Here is a 27,679-nt window from a genome sequence, read left to right as displayed (position 1 = left end):
AAAGAGGTTCTGATTATTTTTTTCCAACGTGTATGCAGTTATCTCAATACTTTTCCATCCTCCTCATTTTCAGAAGCTTTGAGATAAAGCTGAGTCTATTTCTCAGTTCACTAAAATGTGCTAACATGTATTTTTCTCATAGACTATTTTAATTGTTATTCTTTGGCTCATCCTTTTGGGAAAAATCCACCAAATTTGCTGATGCTCCTTCTTTAGCATTTCTAAATCCCTCTTTCCAGTTTCCAAATGAAATTCCATCTTCCCAAAAAGGCAACCTATGTCTTATCTTTGTTATCTGTTAACCCCCTCCACGGAGCATAGCCAACATAGATTTTTAATACATTTTCGTTAAAAGACAAATGAATGAACTACAAAATTCATTTAGATGTTTTTGACTCCACCTCACTCTTCTAAATAGGTCACAAGTGTCCAAGAGCTACTCTCCCACACATGTACTCGCTCACATGCACGCTTGCTCCTGTCAGTTTCAGAATAAACCTCACATTCATACTTCTGTCCTTTACCATAAACACAGCAGCTCGTTAAACCGACTGAGGAAGAGCAGAATCCTCGCAAAGGCCAATTCACCTCCATAAAAAAGGATATCGTTTGACTCTGAATTGTTTTATTGTCTTTATTTTACTTGGGTGAGATGAAAATCTTAATGGCCAGTCTTTAACGTGGTCAAACCATATGCTTTTCCAGTTCTGTGTTTACACCGTCTGTGCATCCATATTCCCACCACAACCAAGCAGACCAGGGAGAGCGGGGCCAGCACGGTCCCCCAGGAGAATGTGGTAGCTGTGGGAAGAACAGAGTCACATCATGGGTGGAAGAACATTCTCTCACTGCCAAGCAGGACAGTGCAGTGCATGTTTATAGAGAAGAGTGGAGCTGCAGTTCATTTTTTCCTATTAATTGTGCACTGGCTTTTCACAAAGCATGCCACTCACAGCAGATGAAGGATATGTGAGAAAGGCACCTGCGGCATTAGGGAAATGAACAAGGTAGAACAAAAATTGATCAGAGAGCGATCAGAGAAAAGAGCACAGAGTGGAGCAAGGTGGCGAGGGTCTCTGTTCCACCTGTTGAATAGTGTGCAATAAGAGATTATCCATTCAGGTCTCAACCAGACAACTGGGACGTGGCCAAGGTCCAGCGTGGCCTCTTCCAATGAGTGAGCATGTGAGGGGGATGATAGAAACTAACAAACACAGGAAGAGAAAACCAACTTTGAATGTAGGAGCTTTAGGTGTCAAGAGGATTGCTTGGACCCAGCTATTTTATATTCTACTCCTTGGCATCTCTGCATCATGAAAATGTGGAGAGTACAAATAAAGACGTGACAAGCAAACACAAGAACATGAGTCCTCCTGGATTCAACTGATGACAAGGCCAGAGTTCCACATTTTAAAGCTACGGTTTATCATCATCTATCTGGGCCTCTGGGAACCAACACATTTTCAGACTGTCTCTCTAAATGATTCTTCCACCTTAACATCCCACAAGGCTTGGAAATGTGTCAAGCTTTAATTTGCTGAGCAGCCATCGGGACACACCTCTCCATGCTGGGGACAGGCTGTTAGCTGTGCCCTCGGCCATGAGTCACGGCCAACCCCACAAAGGAGGGAGAAGGCTCACATTATGAAAATGTTTAAAGGTCCCCAGCTTCAGGTCCAGACAAACCACAGGTTCCTTTGGGTCACAATCTGAACCCCAGAAGTGGAATCTGCTTTCTGGGGGACACTTCCTTTCCAAGTCTGGACAACTACTGATTCTTTCATGGAAATAATCTAAAGCATCAGCCTTTGCATATGTGTCCTAGGACAGCGGTCCTCACACGTGAATAGGAAAGGAGCCTGCTACTTTGCCCTCTTTGGCCTTACCCTGGAAGAATTGGGGTAGATCTGGGCTGAGGCCGGGACTCTGTGTTTTCAGCTAGTGGCCCAAGTGGGCAGTGCTGGTAGTGCTCAGACCACAACTGGAGAAAAGCTGTATGCGTCATACACTGTCCTGAGCCTTAACCAAATCCTCAGCTTTTCAATTACAAGTACATCTGCAGCTGCCTTCCCAGCAAGGGAGAGAGAAAGTGGAGCAATTTGTTGGCTTGCAACAGATTGCCCAGAAGGCATAAGGAGACCGCTGCTGGAGACCACTTTGACTTCTGCCTCGTCCCTTCTGACTGTCAGCGGTCTCAGAAGTACCTGTGTTTCCCTTCCCCACTTAAACGCTGGGAGGAAATCAATTTGGTCCAAATGAGAGCACGGGTTTCTCTTTTCTTCTTACTGTATATGGGCACTGAGTTGATCTGACTACAGTCTTGTGCTTGATCTCCTGGGAACCAATGTCTTTAACCTGAAAGCTGCTCTGAGCCCTGTGGATCTCCCAGCCCCCAGCTCTTGGAGAAGGGAGTTCCTCAATTTCGGGATCAAGACCGTCGCACACTCCTCCAGGTGTCACCAGAAACCAGCTAGTCCTGCTGATCCAGGGGCAGAACCACAGAAGGACACGGGGGTTTGTGTGTGTGTGTGTGTGTGTGTGTGTGTGTATGTGTGTGTGTGTGTGTATTTTAGTTTATCACAGAACCACCTTATTTTTTTTCCTGAAGTCAGCTTGCTATTTAAACTTTTCCTTGAACATACTCTCCCAAAGCCGGCTTCCACCCGACAAAAAATAAATCATAAAAACTGAGAGATCCGCTCTGGGTGGTCCACTAACAGGAAATGGAGGGACTTCCTAAGCAATCAGCTGGAGAACTAGCAGTTTTGTCTAGCGACCACAGACCCCTGCCCGTGCTGCTTTCCCCTCAAACGTCCCCCCAGGTACATACCTTCTTTGACTGTGGTGCGCAGTGTCTGAAAACTCAGTCTGTTGCGGACAAGGCATTTAAAATCCGTGTTCAAATCCTCTCTTATGACTGGATCAAAAATCAGGGGGACTTCAATGTAGTTCTCATTGTTCTCCGAGTACTCCCTGAGTGAGAAAACATCTGCTTAAATGGGCTGTAACCAGTGCAAGCCCATCTTTACAAGGGAGATGTCCAAACATTCTCAACGAGAAGGACCCGCTGTGCTTAAATTGGTCTCAGGATTCATAAAGACAGGAGCACCTGCCTTGATTTTGGTTCCCTATCTGGGAGAATGTCTAAACCTGTGCCTGAAGGTGGGAGTGACACTGAAGATGTGGGTCCTTGTAACAGGACACTTGTCACAAGAAGAACTTAACAGGAGCCAGTTTCATTTGGATGTTGGGAAAATTCATTTTTCAGGCCATTGACGAACAAAGAGGCAGTAGTGGGAAAGAAATATCTGCTTGGAGAAACTTGATTGTAAGGCCAAAAAATCATTTGCATACTGAAGAGGAGGGATTTTCCAGGAATCCTGGCCTCCACTGTGTTTCTTCCTCTCATCTCCATTGCCAGCTGTAATTCTGGGAACCCAAGATCAGAGCAGAGGGCCACAGACAGGCCAGGCCAGGGAATGGTTCTGGCCAGCATCGCTGCTGTTTGTAGCGTGATCATAACCTGAAGATGCTTCACTGCTACCTAAGAGCATGAATAAAATATCACTGATGTGCATCTGCTAGGCCTTTTTTTTTTTTTTAATCCTTGGGAAAAAAGGCTCCTTTAAGTGAGCGGATAGTATGAGTGAGCTAACATGGGGCGTGTGAGTGATGCCAAGCTTTTCCCAACAGGGACTTTGCAAGCAAGCAGTTGTGCTAACAACATATAATTTTGATTCACCACACTGCATCTAGAAAGATCTTTTTTGGTAGGTCAAGTGGAAGTTGAGCCTAATTCATCATAGTGAAACTTGAATTTTAAAATTCCTTGATAATTTGGTGGGCGCCTGGGTGGCTCAGTTGGTTGAGTAACTGCCTTCGGCTCAGGTCATGATCCCGGACTTCCAGGATCGAGTCCCACATCGGGCTCCCAGCTCCTTGGGGAGTCTGCTTCTCCCTCTGACTTCTCCTCTCTCATGTTCTCTCTCACTCATTCTCCCTCAAATAAATAAATAAAATCTTAAAAAAAATTCCTTGATAATTCGCAACATCGAACGGTCTCCCTTTCTCAAACACAGATTTACAAGGTCTGACTGTCCTACTTTTGGGTTGAGAAAACATTTTCCAAAGATGAATGCTTATGAGAACAGAATTCTTCCTTTCTTTGAACATTAACCTTCCTTGACGCCCATAGCCACCCTCAGATACTGTGGCTAACTCTCAGACTCTTTTGAAGAGTTTGTGAAAACATTTGACACCCAGGTTGCAGGGTGCGGCATGGAAATGTATGAACTCCAAAGCATTTTTTTTGGAAAACCGTAAAAATCAAGAAACAAATGTTTAATGAAACAGCTAAAAAAATGCAACATCAATGCCAAGCAGTTGACTGCAGCCCAGCTGCTATAAGAAGTTTGATTCTTAAGAACAACTGGTGATACTTAGAAAAATTCAATTTTTTAAATTCTAAAGATCTGCGGTGCCTGGGTGGCTAGCTAACTAACTTAGTTAGTTAAGTGCCCAACTCCTGATTTCAGCTCGGGTGATGATCTCAGGGTCGTGGGATCGAGCCCTGTGTTAGGCTCTGCGCTCAGCCTAGAGCCCGCTGGAAATTCTCTCTCCCTCTTTCTCCACCTCTCTCCCAGCTCATGCTCTCTCTCTCTCTCTCTCTTTCTCTCTAAAATGAGTAAATAAATCTGTAAAAAAAATAATAAAATTCTAAAAATCCAACAGTTTACAATCAAAAAGATTATTTAATAGAGTTGTGTGTCCTGGTCTGATCTGGTGCGACATTGTCTGGTGCGAAATTGTCTCTAGAAGGAAGAGCAAAGCCCTCGGAAATCCCATAAGATGCTTCTCAGCTGACAACAACCTTCACCCACTTACTGGCGCTGCCCTTCAGCCACACGGCCTCCCTGGTAGGCGTTCTCTATTCTGGTATTGTTGGCCATCCACCAGAGCATGGTGGTCGACTGTGTCCCGGCTCCTAGAAACACCTTACACGGGATTCTCAGTCTTGAACCTGTACACAGCAAGACACCATGTCAGAGCCCCACCAGAGAACAGGGGTCACGCCAGCCCCTGTGGCCACCAGCAAATCCGAGTGGCAGACCCTGCCCCACCTTCTCAAATATCCCTCACCAGCCAATTCTTTCCTTAGAAGGAAACTCGGTTCCTTCAAATGATTCTGTTCACACAGAACACCAGTATCTATCAAGTGTCTCCAGTTCCCTCAACTGGTCTTCATGAGAGATGAAAACCCTGAAGGCACATGGCTTCCCCAAGGCCACTCAGCTCCTACAGGGCCTTCTGAATTCATGGATGCCTTCTCCCACACTTTCTTCTAGGTACCTCAAAAAGTCAGATGAATGTCTCAATTCTTTTTCTCTGCCAATTGCTGGTCTCAGCCCTCCTGTTTCTCCCAGGAACCCCCATGGGTAATATGCCTCCTCCTGGTGGGTTTTTTAATGTACGGCCCCCCTTCAGGCTCTTCCCACTCCTTTACCACCTCTTACAACCTTAAGATTTCTTGGTCAAAAGCAACCCATTAAACCTGGCCTCATGTAATTCTGCCATGCACGTGAATGCATTCAAAGCAACAGGGTGGGGAACTCAGCTCTATTTGGCTGGGGAATCTAGGAGCCAGGGTGCTGGAATCCCAGCTGGCACCAACCCGTGTGCCCACTTCCCCAGGTTTCCAGGTGGTTTATTCCAAGGGCCGAGGCATCTGTGTTGGCAGCAATCCCAGCATCTGTACCAAAGTCCCCCTTCTCTATGACCACCAACTAAAATTTAAAATATAAGCCCAATACCAAACAGAAGAGAGACCTGGATGGATGGATGGATGGATGGATGGGGAGGGAGGGAGAAAGGGAGGGAGGGAGGGAGAATGAGGCCTACAAAACCATTATAGGGAAACAAACACCAAAATGGTACAGGCTTCCTGGATACATAGGCCTGTTGGAAGCCCAGCCTGACATGAGTGTGGCTTTTGACCTTCAATGAGCCCACAGTGACGCCCTGAGCAGCTTTTCTTTCTACAGAAGGACCCCTATGGTGTTGGTGTTGGCACTGACTGGCGTCCCGTGAGACACAGTGATAGTCACCAGGGAAGTGGGCACTGCCCAGGACAGCCTGAGCCACAACCACTATGGGGTGAAAACTGGAAAACTCTGTCAGTCACTCTCATCATCCACCTTGACCAGCTGAACAGCTCTTTCGACCACAAGAGACCGTCTCTGTGGGGCCAGCAGTGACGGGGTCAGCCTCGCGTTACAGATGGACTCTTAGGGAAGTGCTGCACATCAGCCAAATTTTGGAGAGATTTATTTAAAACATACTGCAAGTATGTTTTATGCAAGGCCCCAGGAGGGGATCCTGCTGTTAATCCTCTCATACAGTTGACAACTGCCACGAGAACGTTGGGATTTTCACATTTAGATTTTTGCTGGTCGGGTGTTCCTGTGACAAAGTATACCTATTTTCACACAGTGCCATTTCTAACATCTGACAGAAGGAAAGATGTCATTTCTGCCTCTCACGCAGGGGCTCCAGGGTCCTACCCACGCACACTGCAAACCAAAGGGGCAGGGGACCTCAGGCTTTGGGACTAAAGACACCCCCGTGGGTGACACAGTCCGCATAGGCCTTACCCAGTGAAGCTAATATGGTCTGGTGGGGAGAGATAATCACAGGAATTGTCTCCTCTTCTTTTTCTGAGAAAGATATGAGGAAAAGAGCTTCAATTAGGGAAGCCATCATTTCAAGCTGAGATTCAAGTTCCATTGTTTAGCTAATTAACAAAGTTATCCCCTACAGTATGGCCAGCCATTGTAAGATTCGACCTTTGTCTGGCAAAGGAAACAGGCTCTCCACAAAATTGAGCATCTTTGGCCAATGCCTTTCCCAGAAGAGATATTACTGGAAGAGGCCACAATTAAATACACATTCCACTAACAGATGTTCTTTGCTTTGTGATAAATAATTAACCATTCCCCTCCCTGGCTTCCTGAATGAATTCTTTTTTTTTTTTTTAAAGATTTTATTTATTTATTTGAGAGAGAGAGACAGTGAGAGAGAGCATGAGAGGGGAGAAGGTCAGAGAGCGAAGCAGACTCCCCATGGAGCTGGGAGCCTGATGTGGGACTCGATCCCGGGACTCCAGGATCACAACCTGAGCCGAAGGCAGTCGTCCAACAAACTGAGCCACCCAGGCGTCCCCTGAATGAATTCTTAATAGTAATCTTCTCAACGTCTACAAGATAGGCTTTACCCCAACGTCTATTTGCCCTAAAATCTCCCCCCTCCTCTCCATTCGTGCTTCCCCACATGCCTGCCTCAAAATACCGTAGAGTCACTTTGAAAACGTAAACAGAGACACAGGAATTTGGGAACCACCGTTTCTACTGCTAATCCCACACTGAATGATAAGGAGCATGACCCAGCATTGTTTACTATGTCTTGTTAATAGAGGACATAAACTTTTTGGGGAGGCAGACAGAGGGGGACCTCTGAATAGAAACGCAGCTCCCCAAGAGGTACGTCTCCCAACTTGAAGAAAGTAGGCACCTGACTTGGAGTAAAAAGCATGGCTGGGGGTGGGTAAAGGGCTGCCCATCTCCATAACTGCTCACTTTTCCCTTCCATCTTCCCTGCAGAGCATTTTGAAATCCTAACATGAGTAAACATTAGGCAGCCTCACAGCATGAGGAGCACATGGCTTCTGGACCAAGACCAGGAGCCTCCCCACAGTCGTGCCCCCCACCAAAAACACACATAGTCACACGTGGGGGTGGGGAGGGAAGTTAAATACCTCTGTGCTTCTCAAACCTAAGGGTGCCCCAGCATCCGGTGGGGGTGGAGTGAGAGTGTTAAACACAGATTGCTATGCTTCCCCCCACCCCATCATGCCCCGGGTTCTACCTAGTAGGTCTGGGATGGAGACTGAGATTCTGCAAGTCTAATGAGGACCCAAGTGCTTAGACACCCTCTGAGAAGCCCTGAGAAATAGTGTGCTCACAACTTGGGGTAATATGTGGGCTGGCCGCCCCCTAGTGTTCTTGTGGAGTATCACATGAACAGGATAATTCTGGGCCCTTTGAAAGTCACCGGAAGTCTCTGTGATTTCCCACTCCAGGGAACAAGTTGTTGATAGGAATGAATCCTCACAGGACTATGTCATCTAGAGATTTCAGTTCATGGGAGATATCCCATGGGAGTTTTCCCTGTGGTAAAACTGAATATCTGGATTTTCTCTGGAAGGGGCAAAAAGTTACACTTCTCCTTTCATAGACCAATTATTTAACTTTAATATATTTCCAAACCCATCTGAAATGTCCTAAAAGACTCCCAATTGTGTATTCAGTATATAAAATAAATAAAAGCAGCATACTCTCTAGGGCAGAGTTCAAAACTCAAGCCCTTTTATGTTCCTTGTACCAAGCTTGATGTCCAGCATATACGTAGTAAATGTTAAACAATTTTAAATACTCATCAACACTGTTCACAACATTCTTTTCAAGTAGAACTCATTTAAAGCAATGAGAGCCCTCACTATCTGAAACTCTGATTTCAAGGGTCATGTGCCTTGGGGAAGCCCAAGAAAGGGGAGTTTCCACTGGATATGCCAATGCAAAGACCTCTAACTAAAAAAAATCCAATAAAATCGTAATATCCTTGAATTATAAATAAAGTTCTGGCAACCATGATGCCAGATGGCTGTCTCTAGTGGTGCAAGCCTTCCAAAGGGACCTTCCCAGTGAACCGTTGTATGGCCCCCTCTGCTGGTGTGTTTTAGCCACACCTGGAACCCTACCAACCACTCAGCAATCCACCTTTCCTGAGAAAAACACCCTGCTCTCTATCTTTCAAAGCTCTACACACATGTTTTATGAGCCTGATGCTCTAGGCGAGTTGATAGGTATGTTTTCCTTTCACACTGAGGACATTCAAGGAATTCCAAATGAACCCTCATTATTAGTTCTTTGCATGCTTGTTATTGACAGGGTGGGGAGGTCCCTCAGTGGCAAATACTCACTGTTGACACGGAGTTCAATATTCCTAGTCACGTTGTACAGCATGCCTTCGTGGGTAAACGTTATGGCACAGCTGTAATAGCCCGCATCCTCCAAAGACACATTATAGATGAGTAAGCGAGAGGTTCCCTTCACACTTAGAAACTTCTCGTTGTCTTGATCCAGGAGGACAGAATCCTTAAGGGAAAATACTTTTCAGAGTTATGCTATGTGCTAATTTGTATTTCAAAAGCTATATATGAGTAGCACTCATATTATCAATCAGTGTTGAATATCCAACCCACGAACTGCCCTGGTATTTACTTAGCGAATGTACTTTGGACACACCACTAAATGTACTTTTTAACAGAGGGAATTTGTTAACAGATAAAACGGAATTGTGGGATGTGTTTAACCACAATGTTTATTGCACACTCGTGTGAGCATAAAGGGAAAAAAAGAAACTATCTCTTATTGGATAAAGTAGGTCATTACCGCCTTGGGAAACACGGAGGGAAGAGTAGTGGTATGTCGTCAGGGTGACTGTAATATTCAGGAGACGTATTCAGGGAAAATAAAGAAATGATGTTAGAGTAATGACTTTAAGAATCATTTCAACTTTACAGGTCAGTAAAGATGGAGAAAAATTTGTAAGGAAAAACTAAGTATGAGGAATGAGGGCACACTTTCCATATGGACAAAAAGGTCCTGAGGATTCTGCACTACAGAACTCTCAAGATCAAGGGCTCCAATAACAGAAAACGTTGAATGGGATTCGAGAAAACATCCCAATGAGCACAAAGTGTTCTCAGGAACCTATCTTTCAAAACCATGATGACTGAAAGCTTGCGACAGTCCAGCATAACCTTGAGTCATCTCAGAATCTTGCTCTGAATGGGAGCACAGACATAACTGGAATAGTTCGTCAGCTAGTGGCTCATCAAGTGCTATTCTACAGCATGTTTAATTAAAAAGAGAGATCTTATTGTTCCTAACATGAGTCCCCAGAGGTGAAAAAAGCCAAATGGGGCTTAGTCCCCCAATTCTTCCAAGGCCACCAAACCCCCAGGGTTTCCCTGCATGGCAGTGGTGTGTGGAGCCTGGCCTCCCATGCTGGAGTGCTGGCTTCACCATCTACCAGCTGGGTGACCTTGGGCAAGTGCCCTTACATTTCTGTCTCTCTGTTTCCTAATATGTAAAATGGAGATACTAGCAATCTCCACTTTGGTAGGTTACATGCCAGGGAAGCTAGAACAGAATTATACACAGTACCTGCTCAGTAATGATTAGCATTGGTATCCTGTATGTATCTTGTAGCTATAATACCAGTCAACTGGCTGAGCTTCTCTTGCTTAAAAGGTTAATTTCTATCAAATATTAAGCAAGTAACTGTAGTTTTCAGTTTTCAGTCTATGGTCTATCTAGATCAGGGGTCAGCAAATTTTTCTGTAAAGGACCAGACAGTAAATATTTCAGGTCTACAGTCTAGATGCACTCTGTCCTCTGCTAAATTTGAAGAGCTACCCAACTTGGCCCTTGCAGTATGAGACCACAAACCGCGTGGCCACCTCCCAGTAAAACTGTATTTATGGACAATGAAATTTGAATTTTATATCTTTTTCACATATCATGAAATACTAGTCTTCTTTTAATTTTTTTTTAAGATTTTCTTTATTTATTTGAAAGAGAGAAAGAGAGCACCATAGGGCAAGTGACAGACAGAGGGAGAAAGAAAAGCAGGATTACTGCTGAGCAGGGAGCCTGAAGTGGGGCTCGATTCCAGGACCCTGTGGGGATCAATCCCAGGACCTGGGATAATGACCTAAGCCTAAGGCAGACACTTAACTAACTGAACCACCGAGGCATTCCTAACTTTTTTTTAGACATTTCTTTATTTATCTTAGGGAGAAGGTGAGAGAGAGAGAGAGAGCAAGGTGTGCTTGGGGTGGGAGGGGGGCTTGCGGGGGGACAGAGGGAGAGAAACTTCAAGCAGACTCCCTGCTGTGCATGGAGCCCAATATGGACCTCGACCTTATGACCAGTGAGATCATAATCTGAGCCAAAGCCAAGAGTCGGATACTCAACCGACTGAGCCACCCAGGTGCTCCTCTTTTAATTTTTTTTTAACCATTTAAAAAAGTGAAAACTATCCTGAGCTGTCGGGCAGATGGCAGGTCAATTTGGCCACTGATTATAGCTATAGTTTGCCCGTACCTGGTCTACACAAGTGCTCTATGATAGTATTTATTCAACCAGTCAAGAAAACAAGTATTTCTTTTTTTTCTACATTGCTATAGACAAATGTCCATGTAAAAAGCTATTTTCTGGAGTAAGCTGTCACTTACTCCATTCATTTTGCATTCTGGCTACTCAAAGTTCTATTCTGAGGACCCTTACCCAAGCCACACACAGATGAACAGAACCTATTAGTCAGCCCCTTTTAAAAAATAACTGGTTGAAAAAACCAGAAATATAAAAGTGAGTGTATTGCCCTCAGAATGAGCATTTTATATCTTTCCTGTGTCTAGTAAAACACATTTTAATTGAAGCAGCAATTTTTAAAGACGTACCTTGTACCAATGAATCTTCATGTCCATTTTGTTATGGGTGAATTCACTCAGCTCAGGGCAAACTAAGGACCCAGAGGTTGACAAAGTTAGAATTTGTGGGTATGATATGAAAGGCAGGGAAGCTTCTGTCTTCTCAAAAACCTTGAGCTCAATGGACATTTCATCACAGTAAGAAGCATTTCTGAAGTAAAGGGGAAAAGGGCATAATAAATGACAAGGCAAAATAACAGCAACGCTAAATGAAATTGAGAATAATTTTCCCAAACCCATTAAATTCTGGGAATCATCTATCAACTGATGTCAAATTTCAGAAAACTGCGGAGAACTCTGGGTAAGATCTTTAAAATATTTTTCGTAATACTGCATGGGGGAAATAAACTTGGCAAGTTTCTTTTTTTAATTTGGGGTGTTTTTTTTTTTAATTTTTGCTTCACCTAACTAACCTCAATATCATAATTCTATTAAGACCATAGGACTGGGGAAAGGGCAGAGGCAAAACATTGATAGAAACATGGGGGAAAAAAAACAGAAAAACACAAAAATACAGTTATCTCAGCTAAGTAAGTTCCTGGCTACATAATCAATAGAGACCATGAGAACGTGTGCTGTATAAGGAGGGGAAGGGAGGGAGAAGCCAGCACAGCAAAAGATCAAACAGTCTATATCTAAAGAAGGAAGAAAGTGTGAAAAATGTCTGGAGAGAAGTAAGTGATAAAAGCTTGGTACCTGAAAGTAAAAAGAATTAACTCAAATGGATAAAGCCAATATCTAATATTATTTTTCATGTCTGCTTAAAAAAAGGAAAAAGATGAACAAACATCTTTGGCACAAAGAAATGCAGAAAGCTATCACCTTGAAAAATACATAATCTCACTGTAAGTCAAAGAAACACCAATGAGGACAAAAGACCAGAGCACACCTGAAAATAGGCATGGAAGCAGCTGGGAGAGGTGTGTGCCAGCCCCTGGACTCAGTGCTCTCCATAAGTTATTTCATTTATTGTCCAACCCTACAAGGTAGGAATTATTAGCATATCATTTTCAGATGAGGAAAATTAGGTATACAGAAATGAAGTTACTTCCTAAGACTGCAGAGCTACTTAGAGGTCAAACCAAGGTTAGAAGCCCAGGAGGGCTCTGGGAAAACCCGTAAATTGGGGCAGTATCTCCAGAAACCAAACTTATTACACATATCAAGAGTTCCAAACCTGTTCACATTATTGATCTGGTAATTACATGTGGGCCAGACAGTCCATGAAAATAACTCAAAAAAGACTGGTGGGTAGGGAGTAACTTGGTTACCACCCACATTCTCCATGTGGCGTGGCCTCCCCACAGCAAAGGGATGGTGGTCATTAGGGCTGTTCACCAAGTACGTCCAGTTCCCCCGCCCTGAGCAAACAGTGGAATTACACATCATGGCCCCACCATGGGTGATAAATAAGCCTTTGGGGTTTTAAGCCACTCAGATTTGGGGGCTATTTGATTTAGCACCATAATCTACCCACCATGGTTGACAGAAAGGCCAAGTGGGTTCTAGATCAGAAGCGAATAAAAATCACAGGAATAGGGCTGTGTTAATACCTGCCAAAGTGTATTAGGGTGACTGCTGCTGATTCTTACTCCACTGGAACCCCAATCTTAGAGCTGGAATAGAGTTCTAGAGATCAACCAGGGAAACTCTCTCACATGCTAAGAAGCCTTGACCCTGGGATTTCATCTGCCCCTCTCAATCTCAGAGCTCTCTTTTCCTACAAAAACAGAAAATAAAGGGGTGCCTGGGTAGCTCAGTTGGTTGAGCATCTGACTCTTGATTTTGGCTCAGGTCATGATCACAGCATCATGAGATCAGGCCCTACATCAGGCTCTGAGCTCAGCAGCGTGTCTACTCAAGATTCTCTCTCTCTCTCCCTCTCCCTCCACCTGTCCCCTGCCAAAATAAATGAATAAATAAATATTTTTTAAGAATAGAAAATAAAATAAGGGAATTAGGTACAATCTTTTTAATCAAGTAGAAAAAGAAACTTTAAGACAAACAGGACTCAGTTTACATCTCTCGATTTTTGCATATTATCCCTTCAGTAGTCAATAAGTATTGCCTTTGGGAAAGAAAAGGCATTTCCATATATATATATATGTAGTCCATCTTCTATGGTGCTCCCCATAACCAGGTGCTTCACATGCTGTGATTTCTCAGGACTCCTAACAAACTCTCCTCATTCGAAAGGAGAAAACTGAGATCCATAAATGCCAAGTAATAAGACCAAGGTCCTACTGGCTAGAAAATGAGAGGGCTAGGATTCACACTCATACCATTCTATGTCTGAATTCCAATCTTTGTCTACCACACTATTAAATTTTCTTAGTATCACTCCTTAGGAAAACATTAGAATTTTCTCCTCTAAAAGGTAGGAAAAACTATGCATTTATAGCTATTGTAAAATCAGATATCCACATTGCTCTGAAAGGGAAATAAGAGACTGCCTACCTGTTTCCTAGGCAGGGTCCACTGACAGGACTGAGCACACCACCCCCTACCACCCCCCCCCAACACACAACATCTAAGACTGGGGCTGATATTGTCTAAAAATCTCCCATTCACCAGTCATTCCCTTGTGCTATGAATCCACTTCCTTTGGCTCTCTTTCCAAATGAAAATCCTCATTGATACAACTCCTCCTTAAATCAAGCAGATTTAGGAGATGTGCAGGCTCTAAAGCTGGCTAGTAGAAGGAGTGGGCAGAGCCTGGGGGCAGGATACAAGCAGCAGCTGGAGACAGAAGACCAGGAGCACCAGTTCCCAGTCTGCCCTAATCCTTCCAGGAGAACTTAGCCAGGCGAGGTTTAAAATCACCAGCACTAACTGCACCTACAATTTTCTCCTGCAAGAAGTAGCAAGCTTTGCCAAGACCACTGAGTGGGAAATGGACAGTCTTTTCAATAAAAGGTATTAAGAAAACTGGATAGCCACTTGCAAAAGAATGAAGTCAGACCATTACCTCATGCCTTGTATAAATTTTAATTCAAAATGGGTCAAAGACCTAAACATAAGTGCTGAAACTATAAAAATTTTTAGGTGAAAACACAGGGCAAAAGCTTTTCATTAGATACAGCAGTGACTTCTTGGATAGGACATCAGAAGCACAGGCCACCAAAGAAAAAATAGATAAATTGAACTTCATCAAAATTTAAAAAAACTTTGTGCATCAAAGGACATTATCAAAAGAATAAAAAGGCAACCCATGGCATGGGGGAAAATAGTTGTAAATCATATATCTGGGAAGGGATGGATAGCCAGAATATAGAAAGAATTCCTACAATCCAAAAAAAAAAAAAAATAACTCGATTAAGGAATGGATAAAGAAGATGTGGGGGCACCTGGGTGGCTCAGTGGGTTAAGGCCTCTGCCTTCAGCTCGGGTCGTGGTCTCGGGGTCCTGGGATCAAGCCCCACATCGGGCGCCCTGCTCAGTGGGGAGCCTGCTTCCCTTCCTCTCTCTCTGCCTACCTCTCTGCCTACTTGTGGTCTCTGTCTGTCAAATAAATAAATAAAATCTTAAAAAAAAAAAAAGAAGAAGATGTGATACACACACACACACACACACACACACACATTGGAATATGACTCAACCATAAAAAAGAATGATCTCTTTCCATTTGCAAGACATGGATGGATTTAGATGGAGTAACACTAAGTGAAATAAATCTGTCTGAGAAAGACAAAGACTATATGATTTCACTCATAGGTGAAATTTAAGAAAAAATTGTGTTCATCACAAAACAGATGAATAAAATAAAAAAGAGACAAACAAACAAAAAGATTCTTAAATACTGAGAACAAACCGGTGGCTGCCAGAGAGGAGATGGGTGGTGGGTTGGGAGAAATAGATGAAGGCGATTAAGAGTATCCTTAGCAATGAGCACCGAGAAACGTATAGAATTGTTGAATCATTATACTCTGTACCTGAAACTAACATAACAGGGCATGTTAATTATATTTCAATTTTTAAAAGAAATTTAAAATAATGAGGCAACAAAAATTTTAAAGTTAAAAATGGGCAAAGGACTTGAATAGACGTTCGGCCAATAAAAGACACAGAGAGATGCTCAGCACTACTAATTATTAGGGAAATGCAAATCAAAACCATAATATATCACTCCATGCCCAGCAGGATGGCTATTATCCTTCTCCAAGAAAAAACAAGAAAACAGTAAGTGTTGGTGAAGATGTAAAGAAACTGGAACCCGTGTATACTGCTGGTGGGAATGTAAAATGGAGCAGCCACGCGGCAAATGATATGATGGTTCCTCAAAAAATTAAACATAGAATGACCCTTGATCCACCAATTCTCTCCTGGGTTTGTACCCAAAAGTAGTAACAGCACGGACTCAAAGAGATCTTTGCACACCTATGATCAGATCAACATTATTCACAGTAGCCAAAAGCAGGTAGACTGTCCCCTGACAGACAAATGGGTAACCAAAACATGGTGTATTTATGCAATGGAATACATCCAGTCTTAAGACGGAAGGAAATTCAGATACACCTTCAGTGTGCATGACCCTTGAAGACACTGTGCTCAGTGACATAAGCCAATCACCAAAGCACAAACACCGTCTGACTCCACTCCTCTGAGGTATTTAAAGTACTCAAATTCACAGAGAGAGACAGAAGGTGGGGGCTGCCAGGAGCTGGGGGACGGAGAAGGAGGAGTTCGTGATTAACGGGCACAGAGCTCCAATGTGGGAAGATGGAGAGTTCTGGAGATGGACGGTGGTGACGGTTGCACAACAAAGTGAATTGGAGAGGATAAAGAGGAAGGGGGCTCCACCCCACATCAGGAGCTCTGAGTTCCTGTCTCAGCTCCACACACACCACCTGGAAGCATGTTATTAGTGAGCTTGGTCCCCTCACGCGTACAATAAGCAGTTGGGCTAACTCATTCCTCAAGTCTCATCCAGTGTTCTACATCAATTTCTTCTCTCCAGGTGGACGTGGGCATGAACAAAATGGATCAAGTCCCTGTGGAACTAGAGTTTACATTCTAATGGGGTAGACAACATTAAATAGGTAAACACATGTGTGTCAGGTGAGGAAAAATACCAGCAGGGGAAAGAGAGGGACTGTCAAGAGTACTGGTTTAGGTAGAGTAGCTAGGGAAGTCTTCTCCAAAGAGGTGAAATTCGAGCAAAGACTTCAATGAAGGGAGAGAGAGCCATGAAGGCATCTGGGGAAGGCTCTCAGGTAGGAGGTTTCAGGAACAGTGAGGAAGACAGAAGGTCCTACACACTGGATTTTGAAATCCACGTCATCATTGAAGAACCATGCAGAAGCCCATTCTGGAAGGACCCAGCCCCTACCCCAGTCCCAGGGGATGTGGGGGTTTACCCGACAGTGCAGATGTAGGTGCCAGAGTCCTCCTGCAATGCTGGCAAGATCCAGAGAGCACCATCCTGGATCCACATTCGTGTCTCTTCTTCCCCTGGGACCGTTGGAGCAGAATCATTCTTACGCCATGTCACATTGACATGGGGGCTGACAGACGTCCACAGCCAGAGCTGCATCTGGGGGCACCTCAGAACCACAGGCTCCCCTTCCACCCTGAAGTCAGTTTTGAAATTCTTGCCAAGAAATCTGCAGTTTTCTGCTGCCACTAAAGGACAGGGAGACCACAGTCAGGCTTTGGATCCAAAAGCTCCTTTGACAGGCACATCTGAAGAAGCTGAGTGCCCCAAACAAGTGGCCTGCACCCTGGGGGTCCCATTAACACCTCCTGTTATAATGATTTCAAAACTCCCCAAAACAACTTTAGGGTTTCTGTCCATTCCAATTTAAATTTTGTGGGAAAAGTTAAATCTGGTTCATATGGGGACAAAAAAACGGTTAAAAAGTTTGGTCATATTTTTTCACTTGTTGACTCCTTAATATTAAAAGTAGATCTGGGCTGAGTTCAGATAGAAAAAGAGCTTAGTTGTAACAGGACATGTGGTTAAAATCCAAAAGCGTCTTTTATTGAGTCCAAAGGCACCACTTTCTGGGCTCACTCTTTAACAGAAATGATTGATGCCCATGCAACAGAGGAGATGGGCAGGAGGAAGATCTGTCCCACTTTGCTTTTTGAAAACAACAAACTTCACTAGATAAACAACTACATTTCCCAGAGAAGCTGCAGGCAGGCCCTCTTCAGCTAGATTAGTAAGATTTGGTAGTAAGATTCAGCTAGATTCAGTAAGATTGATTTCTTACCTGTGTGTTCCTCAGGCTGAATGGTGAAGGCTGAAACACTCATTATCAACGTGTACAAGATGAACATCATTTCTGGCAACTTCTGGAGGACACAGGAGATGGAGATCTCAGGTCCAGCACTCGGTAGCCTATAGGAGGAGACAGAGGGGTCACCAGGAGCCAGAGAGAGAACCCCTTGAAGATGGCCCCAGCAGCAGGTTCTGGAGGCTTCATCTGATGATGGAAATCGTTTTGTCTACAGTTTTTAGCAAGAAAATACAGAAGCTTTGGAATTGCATCTCAGTAACTATATTCACTGAGCATACCTACCATCAAACCCCCAAACCACCAAAGACAAGGTGTCTTGGAATAGATGTTCATATCCTAATGTCTCTCTCCTGGAGTACGCCTTAGCATTCTCTGCCCTGTGCCAAGATGCTCATTCCTCAGCTATGGCCACTGCTCAGGTTCTCTTCTCCCTACTCAGCATCCCTGGTGGTGAGGTCTTCAATGACCTTCCTGTGTGAGCTGCACCACCCTTCTGCCTCGATGCTCCACATTTTTCTTTCCTACTCCATTGCTCTCTATGGCATTCCTCATCAACCATGTCTCCACCCTCTGGAATGCCAGCTCATGGGCTCAGAGATCCTACTGTATTTTACTCACAGCTACATCCTTAATTTCTATTTGTTAAATGAATGAATGAGTGAATTAATCACTAGCTGCCAAAAGGTTTCATATTTTACTCGTCAAAGAACTATTCCTATTGTCTTTATGGATTAGCTCTTACTTTACATACAATTCCGACATTCACTGGCAGACTACATACACCATGAACTCTCTGGTCTCCTGGGGGGAAAGCCAAATAAGGCCCAAATTGTGAATAACATACACAAGTTCGTGAAGCACTCCTGCCTACATACCTTCCCAAGACCAGAGCACCAGGTGCCTCTTACCTCCCTGCAGTTCTCAAATCATATCGTAATTACCTGTCATATTAGCTCATCAATGCCTCAACAATACTGCCAACAATCCTCCTCAAAACTGAAATGCATGAAACAATAGCCATGGCAATTGAGCCAATCGTGTAAAATGGTTCTGGCTCACAAGTCCGTGGATCAGATGGGGGTTGGCTGTCTTAGATCAAGCTGGGTTAGGCGTGGCTCCAGGCTTTGGGTGGGAGCTAAGTCTGCTCCATGTGTCTCTCATCCTCCCTGGATCTATGACTGCCTGAGAGATAGATGAACCTCTTCTGTGATGGCAAAAACAGAAGCAACATGGACAAGAGCACTCAAAGCCTTGCCCAGAACTAGCTCATTCCCATGTGCCCCACATTCCATTCGCCAAAGCAAGTCACATGGCCAGAATTGCCATCAGTAGGGCAGGGAAATTACCCCCACCTCTAGTAGGAGGAGTTCCAAGTTATGCCAGGAGGGGAAACATGTGGGAGCTACCATGACACCTACTACACCTGTTTGTAATGTGGCTCTGCATGGGTGGGGACAGCCTTGAGTCCCCAGAATAAGCCTGGTCTTATTCATAGCCCTCAAGGCCTACAAGATGCCCAGTCCCAGAAAATTCCAGTGAGTATTTATGATTAGAAACTAGCAAGGACTTGAAGTGATGAGTGAGTCCAGAAAAAATAAATAAATAAATAAATTCCCTCCCGCCACCCCTCCCCCATTTCCTTAAAGTTTAACTTGTTTCCTGTTCCTGGAACAGATATCATTGTGAATGTCTCACAGTAAGCCCACAGGGCCCTTAGGTGGCCAGGGCAGGGTTAGCAGACTGAGGAAGCAGTCCTTGCATGCTAGAAACTCTCGCTCATCAGAAGGCATGTGCTCGGAATTGCAATCTGAACTCCCCCTCTGGTAATTAGGAGCCAGGATGGGTAGTGAATGACCTGAGATGTGCCCCTTCGCTGGGTGTCTGCCCCAGGGCTGTTTCCTCTAAATTCTTCCTGCTTCTGCATGGTCTTATCCTTCACATGTTTCTGAAACACAAATATTTCCTGTAACTTTAACCACTAACCCCAGCCTCAGGTTAACCAGGCCACTTGATTAGCATAAACGTCATATCAGCATTGACCAAGGTGCTTTGTCCTCTGCAACCACATTAGCTTCTCACGTCCCTAACTGTGCTGGTCCCCGCCAGACTCACTGGTTCTCTAGAAAGGATATGAAAGATGTTGGAATCAAATACACATGTATAACCAGTACCACATATCCAAATAAGTGAACGAAGTCAAGGATGGTGACACAGGGACATGTGTAATAGTGACAGTTACTGAGCTGAACACTGAGCATCTATTCTCTGATTTACCCCCATGATGTGAGTATCATGCCAATTTGACCGATCATGTAATAGAAGAGATTAAGGAGGTTACGTAGCTGAACTAATATCTTACAACTAGTAAGCAGGAATTGAAGTTTAAACTAAACCCAGGACTACTGATTCCAAAGCCCTAACTCTTCAAAAATATAGTTTCTATGACAGATGCTGCTAGTTTCCTCCTCAAATATTAGTCTTTTCCTGCTTCCCCAATTATAGAATACCTAACTCAACGCGGCACATCACTAGCCCACATAAAGACTACATTTCCCATCCTCCCTTGCAACTAGAAGTGGCCATGGGACAGAATATAGGCCAATAAAACATAGGTAGAAAAATGGGCTCCTTCCAGGAAGTTGACTTAAAAGTCTCCTCAAAAGACTTCAAGGTCTCCACTGGTCTGCCTTTCTGCTGGCTCAGTCTGGATGTGATGGGTGAACTGTAGCCATCATGTTGGGCCACAAGGCACAGGCCACTGGCTGGCAGTGCTGGGGCAATAAGACAGGAGCATGAGTCCTTGGTGGCTTGGCTTTGTGGAACAGCTCTCCCACCCTAGACTTTTTTGGTTTCTGGTTTTTTTTACGTTTAGACTTCCTGCCATACACAGCCAAACCTAATCCCAATATGCAAACTTTCCAAAGTTTATGAAAAGGACCCCGGGAAAAGGAGCCCTGCCGGGGCTGTCCCTAGTCCTCTTTCTGATACTCAACAGTTTCAGAGCGCCAATTCAGCTCAAAGGCAAAGGAGCTGGGCAGCCTCCCTTTGGAGGGGAGCACACCCTCCACCCCCGCCAAGACAGGTGCAGGCTTAGCCTTGATTTATGTGCTTTGTAACCAAGTTTAAAATTATTTTTATGCCAGAAAGTCTGGCTGATGTTAGCTGAGGCTTCACAGAGCAGAAAGTGTCCTAGAGAAATCCCCTCACTTTCTTTTTCAGGTATTGAAAGCACCTTGGACATTAATCCTCTTCTCAAAATCGCACGTGTGGTCAGAGCAAAAAGTAGAGATGTTTCAAGAAAGATCCTGTTCCAGTGGGACAAAATCCTAAACTGTTGTCCTCCTCAAGCAACAGCTGGCCATTCTCCATCTCCCCTTGGGCCTCCTTCCAACCCAACCCAGGGGGACCCCTTCACTCAAGGGAATTGTATTGGTTGCCCTATGAGGACTCGGGCAAAACAGCCACTTTACTATGACCTCTTCAGGAAGTGGCTTCAGGTAATTAAACCGCAAACACGGAGTAGTGATCATTTTCAAAAATCAAAACCTCAGGGGAAGGCTGGAACCAAAATTGCCTGTGTGGGAAAGAGTAAGTCTTTGGCAGGCCCAAAGGAAAAAGAATTTGTTCTGCAGAGGTTTGCAGCAAAACATTCCTCTCCTGACCTACTTTCTTTCAATGTGTCTTTAAATTACAGACAATTTGATATTTCTGCTTGAATCTGAGTTGACCTTTTTACTGGAAGAAAGAAATTTTAAAGGCAGCTGGTTCCAAGAATTTGAGTGACTTTTTTTTTTTTTTTTTTTTTTTGGTCCCACAACCATGTTTCATGTTTCACTACCCCCTGTTGGAAAACAGAGGAATGAGATGAAAAGCCGGTCTGCGCATAAGGAAATCTCCAACACTGTGTGAAGAGTGAAGGGAGGGAGAAAGAACACAGCTCCCCGGGCTCAGCCTCCTGATCACAGTCTGCTTCACTTTCTCATTTAATTCTGAAAAGTTCCAACAGACCAAAAAGGCGAGAGAATGGTATAACACCCGTATGTATTCTACCTAGATTCACCAATTATTAACATTTGGCTTTATTCCCTTTCTCTCTGCCTCTCTGCCTCTCTGTCTCTCTGTCTCTCTCTCTCACACACACACATACATATTATACACACATAAACCTATTTTTCCCCTAAACATGGGAAAGTGGCAGACATTCTCACCCTTCACCCCTAAAGACTTTAGAGTGCATGGAGAACACATTTTTAGCAGACTGAGGACAAATTTGTAAGTAAATAATAGAATGATAGCTCCAGAGATAAATTTTCAGGCATTTAAAGTGATGCAACATCTTACTCCATAATATATTTTAATGTATCTCTTGATTCACTGAGCTTTAACTTCTCTTTAATTCTGTCTTCACCTTGTTACCGGAAGTTTGTAGGCAACTGCCCATCTCTGAGTCAGGAGGTACAGTCATCCAAAAAAAGCAAAACAAAGGTGACAGATCTTGAATATTAATGAAGTCAAATAGTTTATCAGGCCTGACGCATACCATATGTCACCTCCAGTTCGTAAAATAAATCCCTAAAAACCAACACATGTTGGAGCAGGCATGTGCTTTAAAACCTTTTGACAGCCATGGGAAAATAAATATTTTCACTAAAGTGAAGCTTGGGAAATTTTTTAAAATTCAAAGCAGAGACAAAGTGAGTATTTTGAACTCGGTCTCTGGAAAGCACAGAACATGAAGAGTTTGGGGAATAAGGAAATAAAAATAAATGTAAATAAATAAATAACAAGGTCTTATATTTCTCTGAAACTAGAAGAAGAGAAATATAGGACCAGGTTTGAGGCAGGGGTTTTTTGTTTGTTTGTTTGTTTTGTTTTGTTTTGTTAATATACTGGCTCAAAGCAGAACCCTGGATGGGTTGTCCACAGCTTATTGCTGTTTCTACCGAAAAGAGAGAAGCCAGTTTCCCCATCACACACACACACACACACACACACACACACACACACACACCCCAGAACTGGGGGAATTCAGTGCAGCCTGGTGAGACTGTTTCTGGTCTGCATGGCTGTGTCAGGATAAGAGCAACTCAATGTCCTTGATCCTAGTGGGGCCTGGGGCGACAGAATTGTTTTCTGGGAGCCATGGCACAGGAAGACCCATCTTTGGGCCACGATGGGCTGAATCTCAAGGGAAAATTTAGAGAAACTCATACTTGGCTCCACTAATGGCTACAGGCTATCTATTTTTTACTTTCTCCCAAAAAGTGTCCCTTCTCTCTAAAAGCACTCTTTCCCTGTCAAACCTTTTGGACTTGGCCAACTTCTGCCCCCAAGAACCACTGACTAAGAGATTCGATAAACCAACCCAAGTCATCTCCGCACTCTTTCAAATCCTCTGTTCACACTTTGCATTCCCAGTAAGGCTGAATCATTCAGACCCATCCCCCCCTCCCCCCCGCAGACTGGACCATCAGCCACAGATACTTTCTTCACCTTCTTCCTGCATCAGGCCCTCTCACAGGCTAGCCCCCAACAAGACCACTCCTCTAGCTCGGAATGATTGCCATCCTCCTGCAAAATGACTGATGCAGAAGCTCCATCCATGAGGCGCTCAGTATGAATCCACCAGGCTTCAAGTTCTCCCAGCCTGGTATCTGCATAAGAGGAATTTTCCGCTCTAAGAAATTCCAGAGGGCAACATTCATGAGCCTGGAAGAGTGCATCATCCCCATTATAAACATGAAGCAATGGAAATAGACTCAGATACATTTAGTAGCTTAGCCAAGGCCACAAAGCTAATGCAATGTTCAAGTGGAATGCAAACCTGAGTCAACTCAGTCTTCAGCCTTGGTATTCCTCCCCTGCTCTGTAGAAGCACCAGAACCCGAAACTAGAGGGGGCGCCATGAGCCATTAAGCTTAGCAGCCTACCTAACAGTCTTCCCAAACCCGGCATCCTCCACAGATGGCCAAGTTTACCCCTCATTAGATGGGCACTTCCAGTCTTGGGAAGTACACATGATCAGACCTTCTGTCATTTCAGAATGCAAATCTGCCTTCTCCTAAGCCCACTCCTTAGTCAGATGCCACCCCGGGAGGCAGCTCAGAAGTCTAGCTGTATCTTGCAGCGGTCTGGAGAGTTTATATAGGAGAGCACATGGACTCGAGAGTCTGAAAGAACCTTGTAGGCCAGCTCGGTAGTTCGGTGCCAGGGGTAGATCACATTGCCTCTGAGAGGCTTAATCTATTCATCTGTAAAATGGCTGCAGCCTGCCGTGTAGCAGAGAGGGGCAGATGGTGTGTGGTGTGTACAGAGCGCTAGCAAAGAGAAATCACTTGACGAGTGGTGGCTTTCATCAGCATTTTACAGAAGCAGACCCCAAAACTCAGGAGGTGACTAACTTTCTCAGGATCCTGCAACTGACAGAACTAAGGGAGAAGTCAGAGATGCCACCGTCTGTGTTCTTACTGTGTCCTGCTGAAGGTCCATCCCACAGCCTGAGAACTTTCGGTACTGTAGGCAATAACTTACTAGAACCAGTTGCTACTAAGAAAGGTGTTCAGCTCTACCTAGTGGAATCAGAAGCCTGACGCCTAAATTCCTATCATAGAAGGGCGCTTAACACGGAAACAAACAATCACACACACACACACACACACACACACACACACGTGCTCAATCAACGCCCAGTTGTGTGGCATTCCCATGCTGTCATTCAGACTGACATCTTAGTGATAGAGCCTCTAGGCACACACAGCAAAAGACTGAAGCTGGATTCACTCTACCATTAACTGACTGTGTGAGCTTAGGCAAGTCATTAACTGATTTACCCAATCTGGGAAACAGTTTCTTCATCTACAATAAATATAAGAGCTGAGCTATTGAGAGCTCTTGCAACCCTCCCAGCCACTGAAGTCCTGAAAGTTCCAAATCAGGTTGAATTTTCACTTAAGCTTCAGCCCTGGACACAGGTTCTATTTCAAAAGCACCAAATCCGGGGCTTCAATTAGATAACCACCAAATCTCATCACCTCACTTGCAGGACTCCCAAAGCCGGCAAAGAGCTGAGGCACAACTCAAGACTTCTGACTTCTCCTGGGGATAGGAGTTCTAGGTCTTTTGGACTACCCGCTGGGTAACATTAGCTCTGTGCTGATATGGGACAGGTACCACACATCGTAAGCTAAAGGTGGCTTTCAACCTCTTATAATCTGAGTGTATGTAGTGAACACCCCAGATATTTAAATTATCAGTCATGCAGAAAACCTGTCCATCTGAAATATAACATGGACAGAGAAAACAAAGACAGAAAGACCCGAACAGGTGAAAGAGAGCCCATACGATCCCGGCACGAAGGCACGGATATTTTGCTCCTAGAAGTAGCTTGGCAGCTCTCTTGCAGCAGCTCGTTCTCCGTGTCTACGAGTCTTGTTGCTTCTCAGAGTGACAATTATACTTTCTAAGGATGGCCACAACAGTACCTCCCATCTTACGTGGTCCTCTGCAATGTGACGGTGCCACTCTGCCAGCAAAATGTGGAGCCAACTCACCAACCTTGAATATGGGCCAGCCTGTGACTGGCGTCTAACCAACCAATGATGCTGGGTGAGAGCTTCTAGCTGGGGTCTTTGGGATGCTTGCTCTGGGGAAAGACAGCCACCATGTAAGCTTTCCAACCACCCCGAGACTACCTCACAGAGGAGGTCACCTGTAGGGGGCCGAGTTCACAGTTCCAGCTAGGTCTGGCCTCCCGGGAATCCCCTCAAAGACTCCAGCCATGTGAGTAAAGCCATCTTGGACTCCCAGAAGAGTCAATTCACTAGCCAAGTAAGTACCACTGCTTGAACTCAATCAAACCACATGGAACAGAAGAAATCACCTAGCAGAGCCCCTCTCAAATTCATGACCCACAAAAATATGTGAGTTATAATAACATGTGTGTTGTAAGCTGCTAAATTTGGGGGCATTTTGTTACGCAGCAGTATGCAACCAGAATGCTTGATCAAAAGCAGATTAGAGGTAGCAAATTAGAAAGAGGGACTGGGCTGGTGGACCAGAGAACATAGAGAAGGGAGAGGCAGTTGATGGCCTAATAACACAGGACACAGAAAGACATTAAGATAGATGCAGGGGGAAAAGGAAAGAAAAATATTAAGAAAGTGCAAGAATCAAAGTTATGGCAATCAGGAGCCATTAAGAGCAGACACCAGTGGTCCCCTCCACCTCCCTGTGCCCGATGGGGGCATCAGGGTGTTACAGCACAAAACAGTTGATGTTTGTGGTGATTTCCTTGAATCATGAAGAACAGTTTAAATTTTGTTCAGAATCCAGAACTCTCAGCATCTCCAATTCTTCTGCCACTATGCCCCAAAGAAAAGGGAAGACCAAAGTCCTCCTCAGAAAGGAGGGAAGGAAGTGCGTGTTACATATTCCTTCCTGGTAGGAAGGGGAAGTAGAAGAAAAGGCTTTGGGGTGGGGGGCAGGGGGTTCAGGGTAAAAGGAAGGAAACCACAAGAGGAGGTAGGCATATTGGCCCGCTCCTGACTCTGAGTTCAAAACCCGAGTGCAAAGAGACAGAAGTCCTGCTAGCCTGAGTTTCTCCCTGAGGGGGAAGAAACCCAGATACATCTCTGTGCTTCAAGTGGGGAATGGGAGGTAAACTGAGATCTGGGCTAATTTGGGGCTGCTGTGATAAAGGACAAGGTGACCTAGAGCTGGATATTCAGTCCATAAGGAGCAGTGTGGCCAAAGATGGAAACATACCTCCACCAGCTGGTAAATATCACTTAACCAAACCCTGAGCCCTCTGTCCTCTGCTACCATGCCTTTCCTGGGGCTCCTCAGAGATCCTCGCAGTCTAGTAACAGATCCTATAGCGTCTGTTCTGACTAGTTGGTGCTCGTCCCCTGCTGGTTGTCAAATATCTTAAGTATCACCTGCACAAGTGGTCAGTCAAAGCCAGATGAGAAACGTGGCCTGGCTAAGACACAGAGAGCCTGTGGAGCCAGTGAGGGGCACAGTGGGCCCAAGCTGGCCATTGTGGCGGCTCTGACCCAGCTGCAAGATCAGACTGTGGGTTTTCCCAGCTGCAGACCTTAGCAGTAGATTTGGCAGGACACCCATGGCCAGTCAGGTATAGGAACATCACCATGGATACCAGTGAAGGCCCCAGGCCATCAGGTGTGGACTGCCACCCTCCCCATCATGCCCTGGGGCATGGCTTCCATACTCTCAGGCTCCTTCCTGGCTAGAAGAAAGCAATAACGTGAGAAACTGAAAGCCTGAGCATTTACAAGAGACTGAATAAATCTAAGAGAAGCAGATGTGAGCCAGCAAGATGGAGAAGACATGGTACTAAAGGGACCTCAATCACCAAATGAAACGCTTGTTAGAAAAGTTAGAAAAGAAAGGTACATTTTTTGGCATCGGTTTACAGTGAATATAAATTTTCACCATGCTACATATTTTAGAAATATTCTCTTCCAGGGATGCCTGGGTGGCTCAGTCAGTTAAGCATCTGCCTTTGGCTCAGGTCATGATCTCAGGGACCTGGGATCAAGTCCCACAGATGCTCAGCAGGGAGTCTTCTCTGCCTGCTGCTTTTTTTTTTTTTTTTTTTAAGAAAGAAAAAAGAACTATTTCCTTCCAAAATTAAGTTGTCAAAAAAAGGGGGGATTTTCTGTTTATGCTTTGAAAAACCATCTTCCATCCCTGGGAAATGTGCCCGCCCAGAATGGCTAGTCCTCTGAGAGTCACAGAAGGTGGCAGCTTTCCCCAGCCCTGTGTGTAGCATGTCCATACAAGCTGATAAAAGTCAAGCAAAAAC

General features: G+C 44.5%; 1 protein-coding gene across 4 annotated transcripts in view; it reads right to left on the bottom strand.

Moving 5' to 3' along the window:
* Nucleotides 1-620: 620 nt before the first annotated feature.
* The window catches only part of IL1R2 (interleukin 1 receptor type 2), a 51,880-nt gene continuing 24,821 nt past the window's right edge, over nt 621-27,679 (bottom strand). For 2 of the 4 annotated variants that reach the window (XM_044263742.1, XM_044263739.1), the window contains exons 2-9: nt 17,827-17,954; nt 16,969-17,233; nt 11,582-11,762; nt 9,035-9,209; nt 6,651-6,713; nt 4,885-5,020; nt 2,831-2,973; nt 621-801 (exon numbers count right to left, since the gene is read on the bottom strand). In XM_044263742.1, the coding sequence (XP_044119677.1) occupies nt 662-801; nt 2,831-2,973; nt 4,885-5,020; nt 6,651-6,713; nt 9,035-9,209; nt 11,582-11,762; nt 16,969-17,233; nt 17,827-17,896 (1,173 nt within the window). In that variant the 5' untranslated portion in view covers nt 17,897-17,954 and the 3' untranslated portion in view covers nt 621-661. Of the gene's footprint in view, nt 802-2,830; nt 2,974-4,884; nt 5,021-6,650; nt 6,714-9,034; nt 9,210-11,581; nt 11,763-16,968; nt 17,234-17,826; nt 17,955-18,135; nt 18,334-18,794; nt 18,816-27,679 lie in introns of those variants that run through there. The other 2 variants (XM_044263741.1, XM_044263740.1) reach the window with 2 other exon arrangements.

The sequence above is a fragment of the Neovison vison genome, chromosome 8 (genome assembly GCF_020171115.1).
Source record: "Neovison vison isolate M4711 chromosome 8, ASM_NN_V1, whole genome shotgun sequence".
NCBI classification, from domain to species: Eukaryota; Metazoa; Chordata; class Mammalia; order Carnivora; family Mustelidae; genus Neogale; species Neogale vison.
Note: the sequence above shows the minus strand (reverse complement) of the source record. Positions and strands in the feature narration are given on the sequence as shown.